This window comes from Tiliqua scincoides, chromosome 1 (assembly GCF_035046505.1).
Source record: "Tiliqua scincoides isolate rTilSci1 chromosome 1, rTilSci1.hap2, whole genome shotgun sequence".
Classification (NCBI taxonomy): Eukaryota; Metazoa; Chordata; class Lepidosauria; order Squamata; family Scincidae; genus Tiliqua; species Tiliqua scincoides.
This window is the reverse complement of record NC_089821.1, coordinates 137,801,092-137,816,091: the sequence shown is the minus strand read 5'-3', so window position 1 is coordinate 137,816,091 and position 15,000 is coordinate 137,801,092. Positions and strand designations below refer to the sequence as shown.

Genomic DNA, 15,000 nt, shown 5'->3' with positions numbered 1-15,000 from the left:
CCAGATGAGGAAGAAGAGGAGGAGGAGGAGGAGGTGGCAGAGAAGGCCTCGGAAGATCCTGAGCAAACGAAGGAAGCTCTATCTCAGGAGAAGGAGGACAACGACAAGAAGAAAACATGTAATGCGGTCTGTGAGGGGCAAATATCAAAGGAGGCACCTTCCTGCAACCAGAAATTTGAAGAAGCAGGCAGATGACACTGAGCTTTCATCCCAGAAGGCCAAACCCACCATACGTCCCTATAGGAAGAGAGTCTATCATAAGAAGCCTGCACGGGTAGGTAGACCAAGGAAGAAGAAAAATTACACTCGTGTTCGTGCAGGCCTTCAAAAGCGCAAACTAAAGGCAAAGGTTGGCAGGAAACGTACCAAGGTCACAAGGGCTTCTGTGGAGAAGAAAGCCAAAAGGAAACCACGCTATTCCGATGATGAGATTTTCTACAGCTTGGCAAACTCCTCCACACCGAAAGCAACATCAGAGGAGAGGCAGTCAAAGAAACACTCGGTTCGCTTTAACAGTCCTTCCAACATGAAGGCCAAGGAAACTGAATCACTCTCTCAGGAAGAGATGTCTGGTGATAACCAACAAAGCCAGCAAGCAGCGATACCAAAGAAACGTGGCAGGCAGTCAGCAACCTCCATCTGCAAAAACCGTTAAGTTAGATGAACATCCCCTACTCTTCTCTCAACAACCTGCAGGCTTTAATAAGAATAAGGAAGAAGAGAGAGGAAAAATATAACCCACAAGCCTGCTTAAAAGATCCAAGAGATGCTGCTCTTTTCCCTTGATGAGACCATCTGCACCCACAACCAATCCTGAGCAGGAGCGATTTTGCTGAACCAATGAAATTAGTTTTATCAATGCCTGAAAAAAGATATTTGATCCACTGCATGCTTAACAGGCAAGATCAACGCCTGGAAGTAAGGGGCCATTATGGCCTCATAACCTAGCAAGTGACTGAAAAACTCTCCCCTTGGTAACAAGAAATGAACAGAAAAAGCCTGTCACTTTAACCAAAAAACATAAAACTGGAGAAGAGATCATTTGGTAGAGAAAGGACGGTCGTATCGAAGGTGTTTTTTGCCAAGGAATTCATCTTAAAATACTAATAAAGCTGGATCTTCTGAAATATTTGTTGTGGGATTTCCTATGATACTGAGAAATGATTTAGTGGAACGTTGCGCTTGAGAAGGGGCAGACATATGGGGTCACACAATTTTATGTGGTGATGTTGATATATCATTTTCTCCATTAAGCCAAAAAATTTAAAAACTTATTGTCAGAATGCCTTTCCAGTTAGTAGGGGTTACTAACAATTGGCTAATAATGAATTTATTTCTGAGGAGATAGCCTCAGCATTGGTGCACTGCAGCAGTTAAATCATATAAACTAAGATGGTTGCTGGCCTACATCTGAACTGAACAAAGATTTCATTGATAACATTACACAAGCTGCTATTCTTGCAAGCTCACCCTCCCCCCCAAACCTGCAACAGGGAAAAAGGTATTACTAGCCTACATTCCAGGGCTATACATAAGAACAGCCCTGCTGAATCAGGCAAAAGGCCCATCTAGTCCAGCTTCCTGTATATTAAAGTGGCCCACCTTAGTAGGATCCCTGGTGGGCTCAAGGAGCACACAAGACAACAAGATAACTTCATCCTGTTGCCATTCCTTTGAATCTAGCATTCAGTGATAGGATACTTCTAAAACCAGGAGGTTATATATACCTATCATGGCTTGCAAACTATGATGCATTTTTCCTCAAAAATCTGCCCAATCCCCTTTTAAAGGCATCTAGGCCAGGTTCCATCACTGCATCCTGTAGTACAGAATTCCACAGATTGATTACATGCTGGTAAAGAAATGTTTTCTTCTGCAAACATGATATCCTGAAATGGCCACCCATGAATTCTCTTCTTGAATCACTGAACACTTATCATCTAATGACCTTATATGAAGTTACCATGGGTTACAAGTTACCATGTGGAATGTCAATGAGTTAACTCTCATGGTGGCAGGTATAAATTTAGATGTGATGTAGTAGACAGAACTTGCAGCACACACAAACATAGCAGCTCTTAAGCAGAATGAATCCCTCAAGTATTACAACCCATGCCAGACTAAGCTCTGAAGGTAGTGGTTATACTTAGAAGGGCCAAAAAAAAAAAATCCAGAAGGTGAATAATTCAAATTCTTTGCAACATTTCACGTAATTAAACAAGGGCAGAAGATATCTGGAATCTTTCACTATACTAGATCACATTCATAAGGGACCAGGATTTGCACTGCCAAATGTAAGGTCATGATGACTGTCATTGGAACAGTTCTGAATTTGGGGAAACCGGAACATAGAAGCCTTGAGAATTCTCTACTCAGAATATAGTTCTCAGTGCTGAATCACAACTGACAGTACAGATCACCCTTTTTTAAAAAAATGATCGTAAGGAAGAAGTTATTGACATAAGTAGAACTTGCAAGCATTAAAGAAAGAACTAGGTAGATGACAAATGAACTAGGGTAGGTAATTCTACCTATTCAGTAGAATTAACAAATAGGATAGGATCCTGCCAAAAAATATCATATCTTACACTTCTCTACTCTTTTTCACAAGAGATGGAATTCTCTAAAGAAGGGTCAAATAAGGCTGAGTAAATGCTTTTGCCACTCATTCATTCCACTCACCTCTTATATCAGTGGGAAACTGGCATATGCAGATTATTTTATATGAGATCTAAGAACATGAACAAGAATATTGGCACTCTCAAAGAATTGGAATTCCAAGCCAATGCATACTTAATAAGCCCCACTAAACATAGATTTGTTTCTAAATAAAATGCATACAGCCAGGTTATAATAACTCCAAGTGTTGCTGGAAACAAATAACTATTGTCATTTCATTATATCAAGAAAATCCCTGCTTTGGAACTTGAACCTAGGGGTAAAATCAGCCAAGTGCTAGGCTGGACAATGTTCAGGGTCACAGCTCTGCCACTTCAACTTTTGCTTGCATAGCTTATGGTACCTTATTTCTTGGATCTTCTGACAGGCTTAAGTACAAAGAAGCCTTTCCATCTGCCCGGATCCAGAATGTGTAGTTATTCGTCTGAGGTGCCACAAAAAAACCCCGTAGTCGTGCACTGAGTAGCGGAACAAAAAACATTAAATGAGTCAGGCCTCCAAACAGAATTCTTTTCTGAAGGAAAATATCTGCATTTTAAAGATTTTCATCATTTTAAAGAAATATGAAGACAACTCTCTCTCTTGCTCCAGAATAAAGTGTTAGCTTAGAGAAGAAGCCACATGACACTCAACCCCTATGTCTGTGATGACAAGTACAGAATGCAGGGATGCCTGGAAGTCATATCTAGGAAGTGGAAGGGGTCAAGGGTATGGCATGATTCTTTCCCACACGCTGCAATTCAAGAGGAAAGAACTGAAAAAGATTTATTTGCAATTTGAATGTACACTACGGACAGATGCTTACATCTCAGAAAGTAAGTGGTTGCCACTACCCCAGAACTCCACCATCCCACATCATTTCAAAATGTAACAATGCAGAAACTAGAGAAACCTGGGCAGTAAAAGAACCATCCCAAAGGAATGAATATGTTCTTTCCACCTTCTGTATGGTTTCTGCATTCCTCTGTTCCCAGAGTAGCGTGCAGTGAAGCCATGGGATAGCAGAAATTTTTCAGTAGAAATCACACTGTTTCAACATGCTTAAGCAACCGTACAGCCAGCAGGTATAGAAGTTCTCAGAAATACAAGAATTGGAATGTCTCTCAGTTGCTCAGTCAGTTCACCTGAAACATTGCACTATAAAGGCATGTATACACCATGATCACCACCCTGGAAGTCTGTGAACTATAGTGAGGTGAGGGGTGCAGTTATGGCTCTCAAACTCAGGATTCTCAACACCCTCTCTAAACTAAAATTCTCACTCACTTTGGAGAAAAATAATGAACATTAAGCTAGTAGAAAACAGACAGAATTGGTAAAAGTTTGTGGTTTGCACATGCTTCAAGCTTACATTAGAAAGGCGGTACACATCAGATCCCTTACCGATCAGTGCTCACCTGAACAGTTGCTGTCCCTCAGACAGAAAATCTAATGGAGAACTGGCATTAGGAACAAATTGCCACCTGTACCCAGGAACTGCTTCAGTGAGAAGACTGTCTGAGCCATCCCATGCCTCAAAGAGAAGTCCTCTGTTTCCTGAGAAATTGCAAACAAGACCTTGTCATCAGCAGTCAATGAAAGCTGCCACATTGCTTGTGCAAAAAAATCAGATGAAGGCCCCTTATCAAACCCGTCCATCTAGCATGTGACCAAATGATCTAGAACACCATAAGTATCAGGTATTGACAATTCAGAATCTAGAGTTACTGGAGTGTCGTAAACAAAGGGGGGTTTGGGGTGCTCAGGTTTCTTGTTTTTCAGACCCTAAAGCTCTCAAGGCCCCCCTGCTCAGTAGTACTGCCACCACCCTGTATGTGCCAGTGCCTCAGTCCAGGGACACTGAGACCCTCTAGGCTTAATTCTATCCCTTGCAGGCACTGAGCTCTTTCTCCTATTAAAGCCTCAGTCCTCAAGTTACTAGACCTCAGTGAGCACTTGGTAGCTTGCTGAACAGCTAGGCAGGATTCTGAACCTTTGTCCCCAACAGACAATGAAACAAGTACATAAGGTTCCGCACTCTACAATAAGGCAGCAAATGCTAGAGGCATAAACATCTAGGAAACATATCAGCAATAAAATAATAAAGCTAGCTGGCTATCTCTCACCTGGGTCAGTTACTCTTGTAGATCTCTTAGCTCCAGGGCTACCTATGGGGCCAGGTGCCCATGACGGACAAAGGAGCTTACACGCGTGCAGACTGTCGTACCCAAAACTCTGTCCAAGAAGGAACAACCACACACCCCCTGGGCACTCATTATTATACTTCTTAGAACTCGTGCAAGGAAAGCGCCCTACGGGTAGACCATAGCTGCGATACAAGGACATCTAAAGGCCTTAGGAGTGGACCTCAACAAATGGGAAACCCTGGCCTCTGAGTGGCCCACTTGGAGGCAGGCTGTGCAGCATGGCCTTTCCCAGTTTGAAGAGACACTTGGCCAACAGTCTGAGGCAAAGAGGCAAAGAAGGAAGGCCCATAGCCAGGGAGACAGACCAGGGACAGACTGCACTTGCTCCCAGTGTGGAAGGGATTGTCACTCCCAAATCGGCCTTTTCAACCACACTAGACACTGTTCCAGAACCACCATTCAGAGCGTGACATCACAGTCTTTCGAGACTGAAGGTTGCCAACACAACACAACATGCTAATAGTACTGAGGTGAGTTCATACTTATTAGACCGTCCAATCAGAACCCTTGAGGAACAGAACCTTCTCGAAGTTGGCCTGCTTGCTAACCCCTCATAGTTCTTTACTCCCAACTGGAGATCCACTCAAACATGCTTGATAAGGCGCCTCTCTGTCTGCAAAGGTGCTAAACATTCTAATGGGTTGTAATTCTTGTTATCTGTCCTTTCTGGCCAGCAAAGGAGAGACAACAATACTTTCGCTTATTTACTCACATTCCTGCAGCTAGGAACTGCTAGCAACTTCTCAGTTACACTGTCTTAGCTTGGTTCAGGCTTCTGCTGCCGACCTAGGCTTAACATGTACTTATTCATGACATAAGAATGCTGCATCCACTCTTTTTCACCACTACAGGCCACAGAGAGCATATCATTGCTATTCTGCCCAGTGGCACTGGTTGCTGATATGCTTCCATGCTCAATACAGATTGCTGAAAATGACCTTCAAAGACCCGCATGCTTTTAGAAGCACTTCTTTCCATAGGTTCATAGCCCTTCACTCTGAGCAGCACCTCTGCTCCATGTCCCAGCTTTCACAGATATGAGATCTTCACCTACTCTGGGATAGAGACCACCCTCTGGAATGCACTTTCATAAGTATAGTGCTTGACCATTTCTCTCTTGGCGCTTCAGCAACTGGACAAAACCTGGCTTTTAAAGAAGACTTTTAATACTGGTTTCTCAATCTGATCACTTGTTAACTTTTTAAAAAGATGTTTCCACAGCAGGTCAGACAGACAGACAGACAGACCTTTGCTGGCATACGTAACATACATAACATTGAAAACAGGCCTATAATAAATGATACAAAGGGATACATGACAACCAGACAAATCTATATTCACTCCTTATAAATCATACTGGCAGAGATACCATCTTATGATTCTACTTGCCACCATCTGCTGCAGATAAACTACCACCTTCTCGGTTATAACGCTGGAAACATCATTCAGCAGCAATTATTTATCACCACCATCATAAATTTTGAAACCTCTTTCAATTCTGCAGGTGAGCAATCATTTAGAAGAAGCTTTATTTTTGCCAAATCTGAAAGACCGTCCCTATTAACCAGGATGGGCATCAAATAGGTGGAGCGGGCACAGTTATGCCGCGGACAATAGAAGAGTATGTGCAAAAGAGATTCAACTGACCACCCATAACAAGGGCAGAAACAATCTTGGTAGGGGATCTTGTAGTATCTCCCAGACAGCTGGTCTTTTCAGTGTATTTATGACCTTTATTTTTAGATGTTGTTAATGAAGTTGATTTTTTATCACCGTATATTGTTCAGCAACAGAGAATTGGTATAGAAATGTTAAATAAATAAATCCAAGGCGAAACCTGACATTCATACCCTGCAATTTTCCGTGAGGAATTAAGTTTGCCATCTCAAGCATTGTCAGGGCCCAGTTAGACATGATACACCCATGATCAGATCTCCTGTTACCTTTTTCTTTGGTTAAAAGGAGGCATGGAAAGGGGTCATTTTTGATTAGGACTGTGGCAATGGGGAGGTGGTTCTGATCTGGTCACAACACTCCATTGCCATAGTCACTTTGAGTCTGGATTATTGTAATGTGCTCTTTGTTTTAAATGGCATTATTTTATTTGAAAAGTTGCAAGCCATACTGGTGGTCTCTGCACAGATAGTGGAATGAGATAAATGCGTCTTAAATATATATAATAAATAACCCTTTCCCCTCATGCCATTTCTTTGGCTACAATCACTCTTGGAAGCTTGAGTGAGGGCACAAGACAAGTACAATACAGGGATCTCTCTTTTTTCCCCCTCCATGGTTTATAACAGAATAAAGGTCCAATCCTAAACCCTCCCAGAACTGGTGCTGAGCTCCAGCATGGCGCTGGATACCATAAACATGTCGTAAAGCATGTTTATAGCACTGGGAGAGCCAGGAGCACTGGCACTGAGACCAGCACTGGGAGGCCAACACCAGGGAGCATCTCTGTGGCAAGGTACACTGCTGGGCAACAATGCAGGATTTCTGGGTGGGGGGGAACATTCCGGGGCAGGGGGAGGGCAGGGGAGGAAACAGGGGAGGAGGAGATGGGACCAGCAGAGTTCTGCTCTGCCAGACCCTAAGCTCTGTGTTGAGTTGAAAAGTCTGACATGGAACTCCTCCAGTCTACGCCAGCAAAATATCTGGCACAGGCTGGAGGAGACCCATTGTGGGGCCTGCATTCTTATCCAGGGGAAAGGGACAAATGTCCCCTTTCCCCAAAGTGACTCAGGCAGCTTAGGATTGGGCTGTAAGGCTGCAATCCTATCCATACTTACCTGGGAGTAAGCCTCACTGACTAAAATGAGACTTTCTTCTGAGGAGACATGCATAGCATTGGACTCTAAGAGGGGTTAAAAAGAAACCTTCCCCACCGCAGTTCATCAAATTTAAGTCAGCTCACCATCTCAGCGACTACTTTTAACTCTCTCTCTCTGTAAGTGTATGTGTGTTGGGAAATTTGAACAAAGATTATTATTATTATTATTATTATTATTATTATTATTATTATTATTATTATTATTATTATTATTATTATTATTAAGAATACTGCTTTTCAAGAAGAGTAGTTCACAAAACAGTTTAGATTGTAAAATAAACCAATAACTGTCCCTGTCCCCAAAGGGCTCACAAACTAAAAAAAAAAATACAGAAGAGACACCATCTCCTATACTATGTCTAGTGTCTGGTCCTGAGAGAGGGATCACACAGCACTTCAAGACAGGATGCCCAGTTCCCACATTACCTCTAAAAACCCAAGCACACAGAAAGTTGCCCTATGATCGTGTCATAAACAACGCACCTGGGTGAGGTCTGTTGAGTCTTCTACTCTCGTCAACTGCTCCCGTTGCACAAATGATCTTTTGGGGAGAAACATTCTTAATTTTGCAGGGGATGCCTGACAAACACGAAGAGAAGTATGAATGTGATGGTTATCGTTACAGACCATGAAGGGGCCAAGGGACCCAACAAACGTTATTGCAACACACTCAGAAGAGGTTCTAAAACATGCAATTTATACAGCATACCTCCAGTTGCAGACACATATTCAAATTCAAACACGCCAAGAAGTTTGGTTTCAAGATCATTACCTGCAACTCTGACCTGCACGGGCATTTCAAAGAAGTCTCCTGTGATAGTGAGATGAGTTCCGCCACCCAGACTCCCTGAAGACGGAGACACCGTAAATATTTCTGCAAATTAAATATTGTGGGCCAAATTTAGAGGCATGTTAACGTAAAAAAATGTATTATCATCATGACATAGAATCTATTTTGCACCAAAACAATCTCATTCTTTCTCTCAAATAAATTATACAGATTTGAATAATTCATTTGCAGTTGCAGCGTTTGGGCCTTTGCAAACATCAAACTAACTGAGAAAGGAATAAGGTAAAAATAATAATTTATGCTATAAACCAGAGGTGTCCAAACATTTTTGGCAAGAGTGAAACATAATCTCTCTGACACTGTGTTGGGGGCTGGGGGGAAAAAAAGAATTAATTTACATTTCAAATTTGAATTTACATAAATGAATATATTAGAGATGGAACTTATATGACTGAATGAATGAAGGTCTTGCAATAGCTCAGGGCCTATAAAAGGCCTTGCACAAAACAAGGCCGGCCTTTCCTTGCCTGCTGCTGCTGCATCACAGACAGGGAGCCCTCGTCCCACAGCTCACATGAGAGGTAAAACAGTTGCCCTCACGCTGAGAGCTGTTGCGTCGGGCCAGCACAGGCTCCGGCAAGTCTAGGGGTCCCTGCAGGTCGGATTTGGAGTCCCCGAAGGCTGCAAGTGGCAGCTGGGCTGGGGTTTGGGGACCACTGCTATAAGCCAATGATGACAGGGTTCAACCTTGCAGTCCAGAAGTTAATCCGTTTCCCAATCCTTAACATTAACAGTTACTTGTGCTGCATTATGCCTCAACACTCACTGCAGGCAGGCTACTAATTTAATTATATGTCTCCTCCAAACTACTTCTCATGATAATGATAGTATCGCTTCATAGTTTGATTTTATCTCTATTAGGTGGCACTGTGATCATTCAACATGCACCCAATGAAACAGCTGGTCATCAGCCACAGTGTTCTTGGTCTCAGCAGGAACCTGAAACTCTTTATAAAAAGACAGAGAGTGGCCTTGCCAACTGACAACCAATGAAGTGGAATTCTCCATCTTGGGGGGGGGGGGGAATGTGAGAGAAAGAAAAGAATAGACTCAAATTACACTTTTTGAAGCATTGTGAAAGAGTTGACCAACTCTAGCCAATGCGCATCCTAACCATACATGTGTCCATTTGTGTTCACTGCAGCAACCGCCTCATCATTACAACATGAATGGGTCCCAAGCAACTACAGTTAGCACTGACGCACCTACAAGTAGGCATAAGGGCTGCAGAAATGACAGTAGGTCTTCCAGACAATGATCACACTCTATCTTCTCTCACTTTAGAAATTTAGGGCGCAATCCTATACTGTGCTGGGACAGGCAAGCCAAGAGACTTGTGCTGTATCCAGCGCAGGACAGGGGCCATAAGCAGCTCAGCCAGAAGCAAGGGGAAACATTTTCACTCACCTCCGGGTGAGGGCCGCTGGCCCCTATGGGTCTCCTCCGACTTGCGCCACCTGTTGAGGTGGCACAAGTTCGAGGAGAGTGGAGTAGCTTAAAGTCACACTGTTCTCCCCGGGAATGGTGGTTGGGATTCAGCATAACTGCCAGATCCCAGGCCCGCCTCCTGCTCTCCACCCACCCACCCCCCAGAGCCGCCCACTGCCCTCCCTCCCTCCACCTAGGAACACCTCCCTCCTGCCTCTACCCCACCTCCCCCTGCCTACCTCCGTCGGCCCAGTTGGGCCAACGCAACCCGCACAGAGGAAGCCAGCGCAAAGGCTTGCAGCAGCCTCCGCAAGCTGTTGCTTCTCTGAGCACTGACGCAGCTTCCTCCTGGGCCGGCACAAGTCTTTTGTGGCTAGATTACACCCTTAATCACTGTGCATTCAAACATAACTGTGTTGGGAAGTAAACTGGTACAGGAATTGAATTCAAGATCCTTTTTAATCAAGCACAGCAATAAACAGACCAGTTTAGGAGAACAATACCTGGGTATGTTTGGTACAGAAAAAGGTCCTGTTTAGCACTGATAAGCCAAGCATCCTTGTGTACCGTGGACCTGCAGCAAACACAGAAGAGGAAGTGACTTCAATATCAGGAAATTAAGATAGAAAATACATGGAGTCTTGGGAAAATTGTAAAATACTGTTTCTTAGTTTTACAAGAAAGAAAATCTGAAAGCAAATCTGAACTGAGTTGTCAGCTAGGTACTAAGTGATGTAGACCCAAAACCTAACCAACTTTCTAGCACTGGCGTAGCTGTCCCACTGAGCCAAGTGCTACATCCTGCAGTTGGGTGGCACTCACAAAGGCCTCCTCAAAGTAAGGGAATGTTTGGTCCCTTACCTCAGAGCTGCATTGCCCTTATGTCAGTGCTGGAAAGTGGGTTAGGATTGCACCCGTAATCAGCCACACACCTTTCCGTAACAGAGAGCTCCTTCGTTTAGGCATATTAGTTTGGTTGTGCAAATTGTCCTCCAGGGGGTGCAATTGCATGATTAATGACATGTAAATTGTTCTCTATTCTCCCCCTTCCAAGCAGTTTATTGAAAAGATTTTGCAAAATGTCTGGATGAAAAAGGTAATCACTAACATTGATGAGTTTGACACAGGCCAAGAAGCCATTAAATTGGAGGAATCTTAACAACTAACCTCTACTGAGTCCAACACCCTTGAACCATAGCACAAAATGTGTTTATATCTATAGGAAACAAGTTAATAAATTCAGAAACAAACACGACACTATAAAATAAACCAAATAAATAAATCTGCATTCCTTACTTACTTTCCTTTGTTAGACACTGAAAAGCTAACATTATGTGACCCTGTCAAAGAGAGGAAACACATTCAGCACTAGAATTTGAATCAGTTCAAGTATAGAATTTATGAATGCTGTTCTTCCCTCTTCTAATCCTCCCTGTTTCAAAGAGTCTGAACCCAATGTTCCATCACCTCTAACAAGGAAAATATAGAGAAGGATCAGACACTCACAGCACAAATCAAACTACGCCAAAAGACACGTTTGCGTGTCTTATGAGTTAGCCATGCCAGCACACGGAGGCGCGCCGGCCTATGGAGGCTGACATAAGCCTCCATGCTGATGGAGGCACCAAGCCTTACATCAGCTGAACTGGCCTGGTGCAAGGCTCTGGGATGGGTGGGGAGGAGGCGTTCTGGGATAGGGGGAGGATGGGTGGTAGGTGGCCCCAGAGGCGGGCAGGTGGGGAGCAAGAGGTGGGGTTGGGACCCGGCACTTATGCCGGATCCCAACCCCCACTCCCGAGGAGCACATAGCAACTCCAAGTCGCTCCGCTCTCTTGTGGATACAGCACAAGCCTCTTGGCTTGCCTGTTCTAGCGCAAGATAGGATTGCGCCCTTGGGTGAATATAAAATTATGATAAACAGGCCAATCCCTATTGGGCTGCTGCGCCAGCGGAAAGTGCATTCCACCAGCACCTGTCATTATAAAGCAGCCATAAAGTGCACTCTAACAGAACATGCTGCTGAAGCACCAGCAGGAAGACTGGAGCCTTCCCACATGTACCAGCTGATCTACAGAAACCCAGCAGAGGAGGTAAGCCGCTGCAGGGGTTGGAGAGAGGTGGGGAGGTGGCTGAATGGGGCAGGAGTTGGGCGGAATGGGGTGGTGACAGAGACAGGGAGGAGGCCAGACCAAGCTTGGAAGGGAGGCAGGATTGGTCATGGCGGTGCACTTCAAATTCCACATTTCCTGGGTCTAATCCATCTTCCTAGGGCATTGTGCCAGCAACTGAACTTGCCTAAAGCCCCTGCAATTTGAACTGAGAATTTCACACATATCATTTATAGCCCTTATGCCACTGTGGCTGCAAGTGTATGCTGAAAACAACGCCAATGGTAGCAAGGATAAAAAGGAAAGAATTTTTAAGTTGCTCACTCATTCTTGCAAACACATCAAACACACATTCAGTGATGCTGCAACCTGCAAGCCTCACCCCTGGCAATGCACCTCTCTCTCTCTCCCGGGATAGTGTTTGCCTGAAGAGGCAAATGCTGACTCTGGAGACAGAATCTCCCTATAATCCAGAACGCTTGGGTGTCCAGTATTCCACATCACAGAGATGATCTCTCTACTGTTTGCATTTTCAGACAAATATCCATGGAAATGGAGAGGATGAAACTACTGAGGAGGGGCTTGTTGGCATATAGTTGTTCATACTGTGACAATGGATGCTGTCCACAATTACATCACATCTGCGTCTGCACACAGGGCTCAGTTGAGGACTATGATGTTAGTCAGATTATGTTAATGAATGAAATCAGAAGCATGCCATTTCCCACTAACCAATATAGTTGCCTTCCACTCGGCATTCTACAGTTCCCAGCCCATGATCTATTTGAATGGGATATCTGCAAACAAAGCAGAGGGAAGCTGTAAAACCATGGTTACACAATAAGAAGGTTAAAAGGAAGGGGGGGTTAGAGTAAAGGAGCAGAACAATAACATAAAAATCTGTTGGGCTGGATTATTCCTGGTTCAAAGTTTGTTCCTGCAGAAGTCATCCTCATTACAGAAAATTGCAGCCACTGTAAAGAACACACAACTGTGAAAAACATGCAGACTCACACTAGAGTATGCACAGTTATTCACTCTCACATATATGCACATTTAGCAGGGGGGAGAATAACTGGCCCACCTCACCCCAGCAGTGTCTTTTCTAGCGGCTGTCTGCTGATGTTCTTTTGCATCCTTTTAGATTGTGAGCCCTTTTGGGACAGGCAGCCATTAGTTGGTTGTTTACAGAGAAAATCAAACTGCTTTGTGAACTTTCCGTTGAAAAGCGGTATATAAATACTGTTAATAACTGTAGCCCAAAAACATAGGCAACAACAAAATTACTTATCTAAGTATGGAATAAAATTAGAATATCAATTTTTGTAGAGTACAAGGACCTGACGCACAAGACTGTTACAATATCTTTTAAAACTATATTACTAAGTCAAAAAATGACCAAATTAATCACTGGTTAATTTACTAGGCTACTATGCACTACCTGTAACAAAAAAATTGGGAAGACCACAAATTCAATAAAGCTAAACTGAACGGATCGGTTGTGGTCTTCAGTATCTTTCAAATTTTCAGTTACAGTTCATGATGGACATTCTGCTCTTTTTGCTTTTACAAGCAGAAGTACATAAGCACTAGACATTACACATCAACAGACATCTCCCACTGATGAAGAAGGCAAGGCACATTGACTCTTTGTTCTCCGCCTTCATCTACATACAGATATGTCCAAAGATACACATGTGGAAGGGATGAGACAGAAAGAAAGAAAAGCCTTCACCACCAACAAGCACGTACAAACACAGAGGCACATGGGAATTCACCTAACCCCTTTTTTCTCCCCAACTCCACCTCATTACCTGTCCAGTGGTAAGAATACAAACAAGAAAGATAGGCAAGGAAGATGTAGACATGACAGTCCTGAAATTCAAAACTAGGGGGTTCATAATGGCAATCTCAGGAATCTCCCCTCAAATTCATCTTGTGCTATTAGTTGAGTACTACAGATTGAGTTAATTGAGTAAAATTTATGAATTTGGGAGCCCAATACTAACCAGTGCTGGTGCAGCTGGGCCATTTGGCCCACGCTGTATTCAGCGTTGAGGTCTCCTAAGGGTAAGGTACATGAAAAGCCTCAGCCTGTTCAGTGGGGCTACTTGGCTGTATACCTGCCAAACAGCCACCACAAGTCCAAGAGACCCTGTGTCAGGCTTTCAGACCCAGGAAAGGGAAAAGGATTTGGCACACACCAGCACTGCCGATCCTGTCCCCCTCCTGGGCTCAATCCTCACCGTTTCTGCCCTCCCCCCACCTGTTACACCCCCTGCTCTTACCCAGCCCCCGCGCAACCCAGCAAGTGCTTACCTGCTCTGTTTGGTGTGCCAGCTGGATTCAGAGCCAAGAGGACAGCGCAGGCCTTCCTGCCGGTGCTACTCACTCACCGGGTTTCGCAACTGCTTTACAGCACTTTTGTGAACATCCTAGACTGCTTGCATCAGCATAATCCAAGGATAGGATTATGCTGAAATTTATTCAATAAAAAATTGAATAAATAAATTTGCAATGGCACCCTAAACTGTACCCCTGATGGAGCACTCCAGAAAGACGAGGGTGGAAATCACCATTGAAGGAAGAAAGGAAGTCCCAAATACTGAATCACTTATAAGTCACGTTGTCAAGAACACAGCTAGAAAAGATTCAATATAGGTCATGGAAGCTAATTCTGAACTTCCTTTTCGTTGGAGAGGCATGTGACTATATATACACTAGCGTATAGTTACAAAGGGTGTGTACGGTTGCTTTTGACAGCAGGTTGCAACTTATCTTGTTAGTTGGTTAGACCTTGTTGGATGCTTCTCTTTCTATATCTGATTAAACTCCTCTTTAGCTTCCTGTTTTCTTTCTCAGTCTACATAACACTGCTTGCAGTTTTGCTGTTGCAGTAACAAATTATCAGAACTC

General features: G+C 43.7%; 1 protein-coding gene across 1 annotated transcript in view; it reads right to left on the bottom strand.

Moving 5' to 3' along the window:
• The window catches only part of PKHD1 (PKHD1 ciliary IPT domain containing fibrocystin/polyductin), a 239,695-nt gene that overhangs the window by 184,946 nt on the left and 39,749 nt on the right, over positions 1-15,000 (bottom strand). Inside the window, exons 5-11 of the mRNA XM_066622360.1 lie at positions 12,817-12,881; positions 11,277-11,316; positions 10,480-10,550; positions 8,471-8,572; positions 8,182-8,277; positions 4,077-4,215; positions 3,023-3,137 (exon numbers count right to left, since the gene is read on the bottom strand). Of these exons, the coding sequence (XP_066478457.1) occupies positions 3,023-3,137; positions 4,077-4,215; positions 8,182-8,277; positions 8,471-8,572; positions 10,480-10,550; positions 11,277-11,316; positions 12,817-12,881 (628 nt within the window). The remainder of the gene's footprint in view (positions 1-3,022; positions 3,138-4,076; positions 4,216-8,181; positions 8,278-8,470; positions 8,573-10,479; positions 10,551-11,276; positions 11,317-12,816; positions 12,882-15,000) is intronic.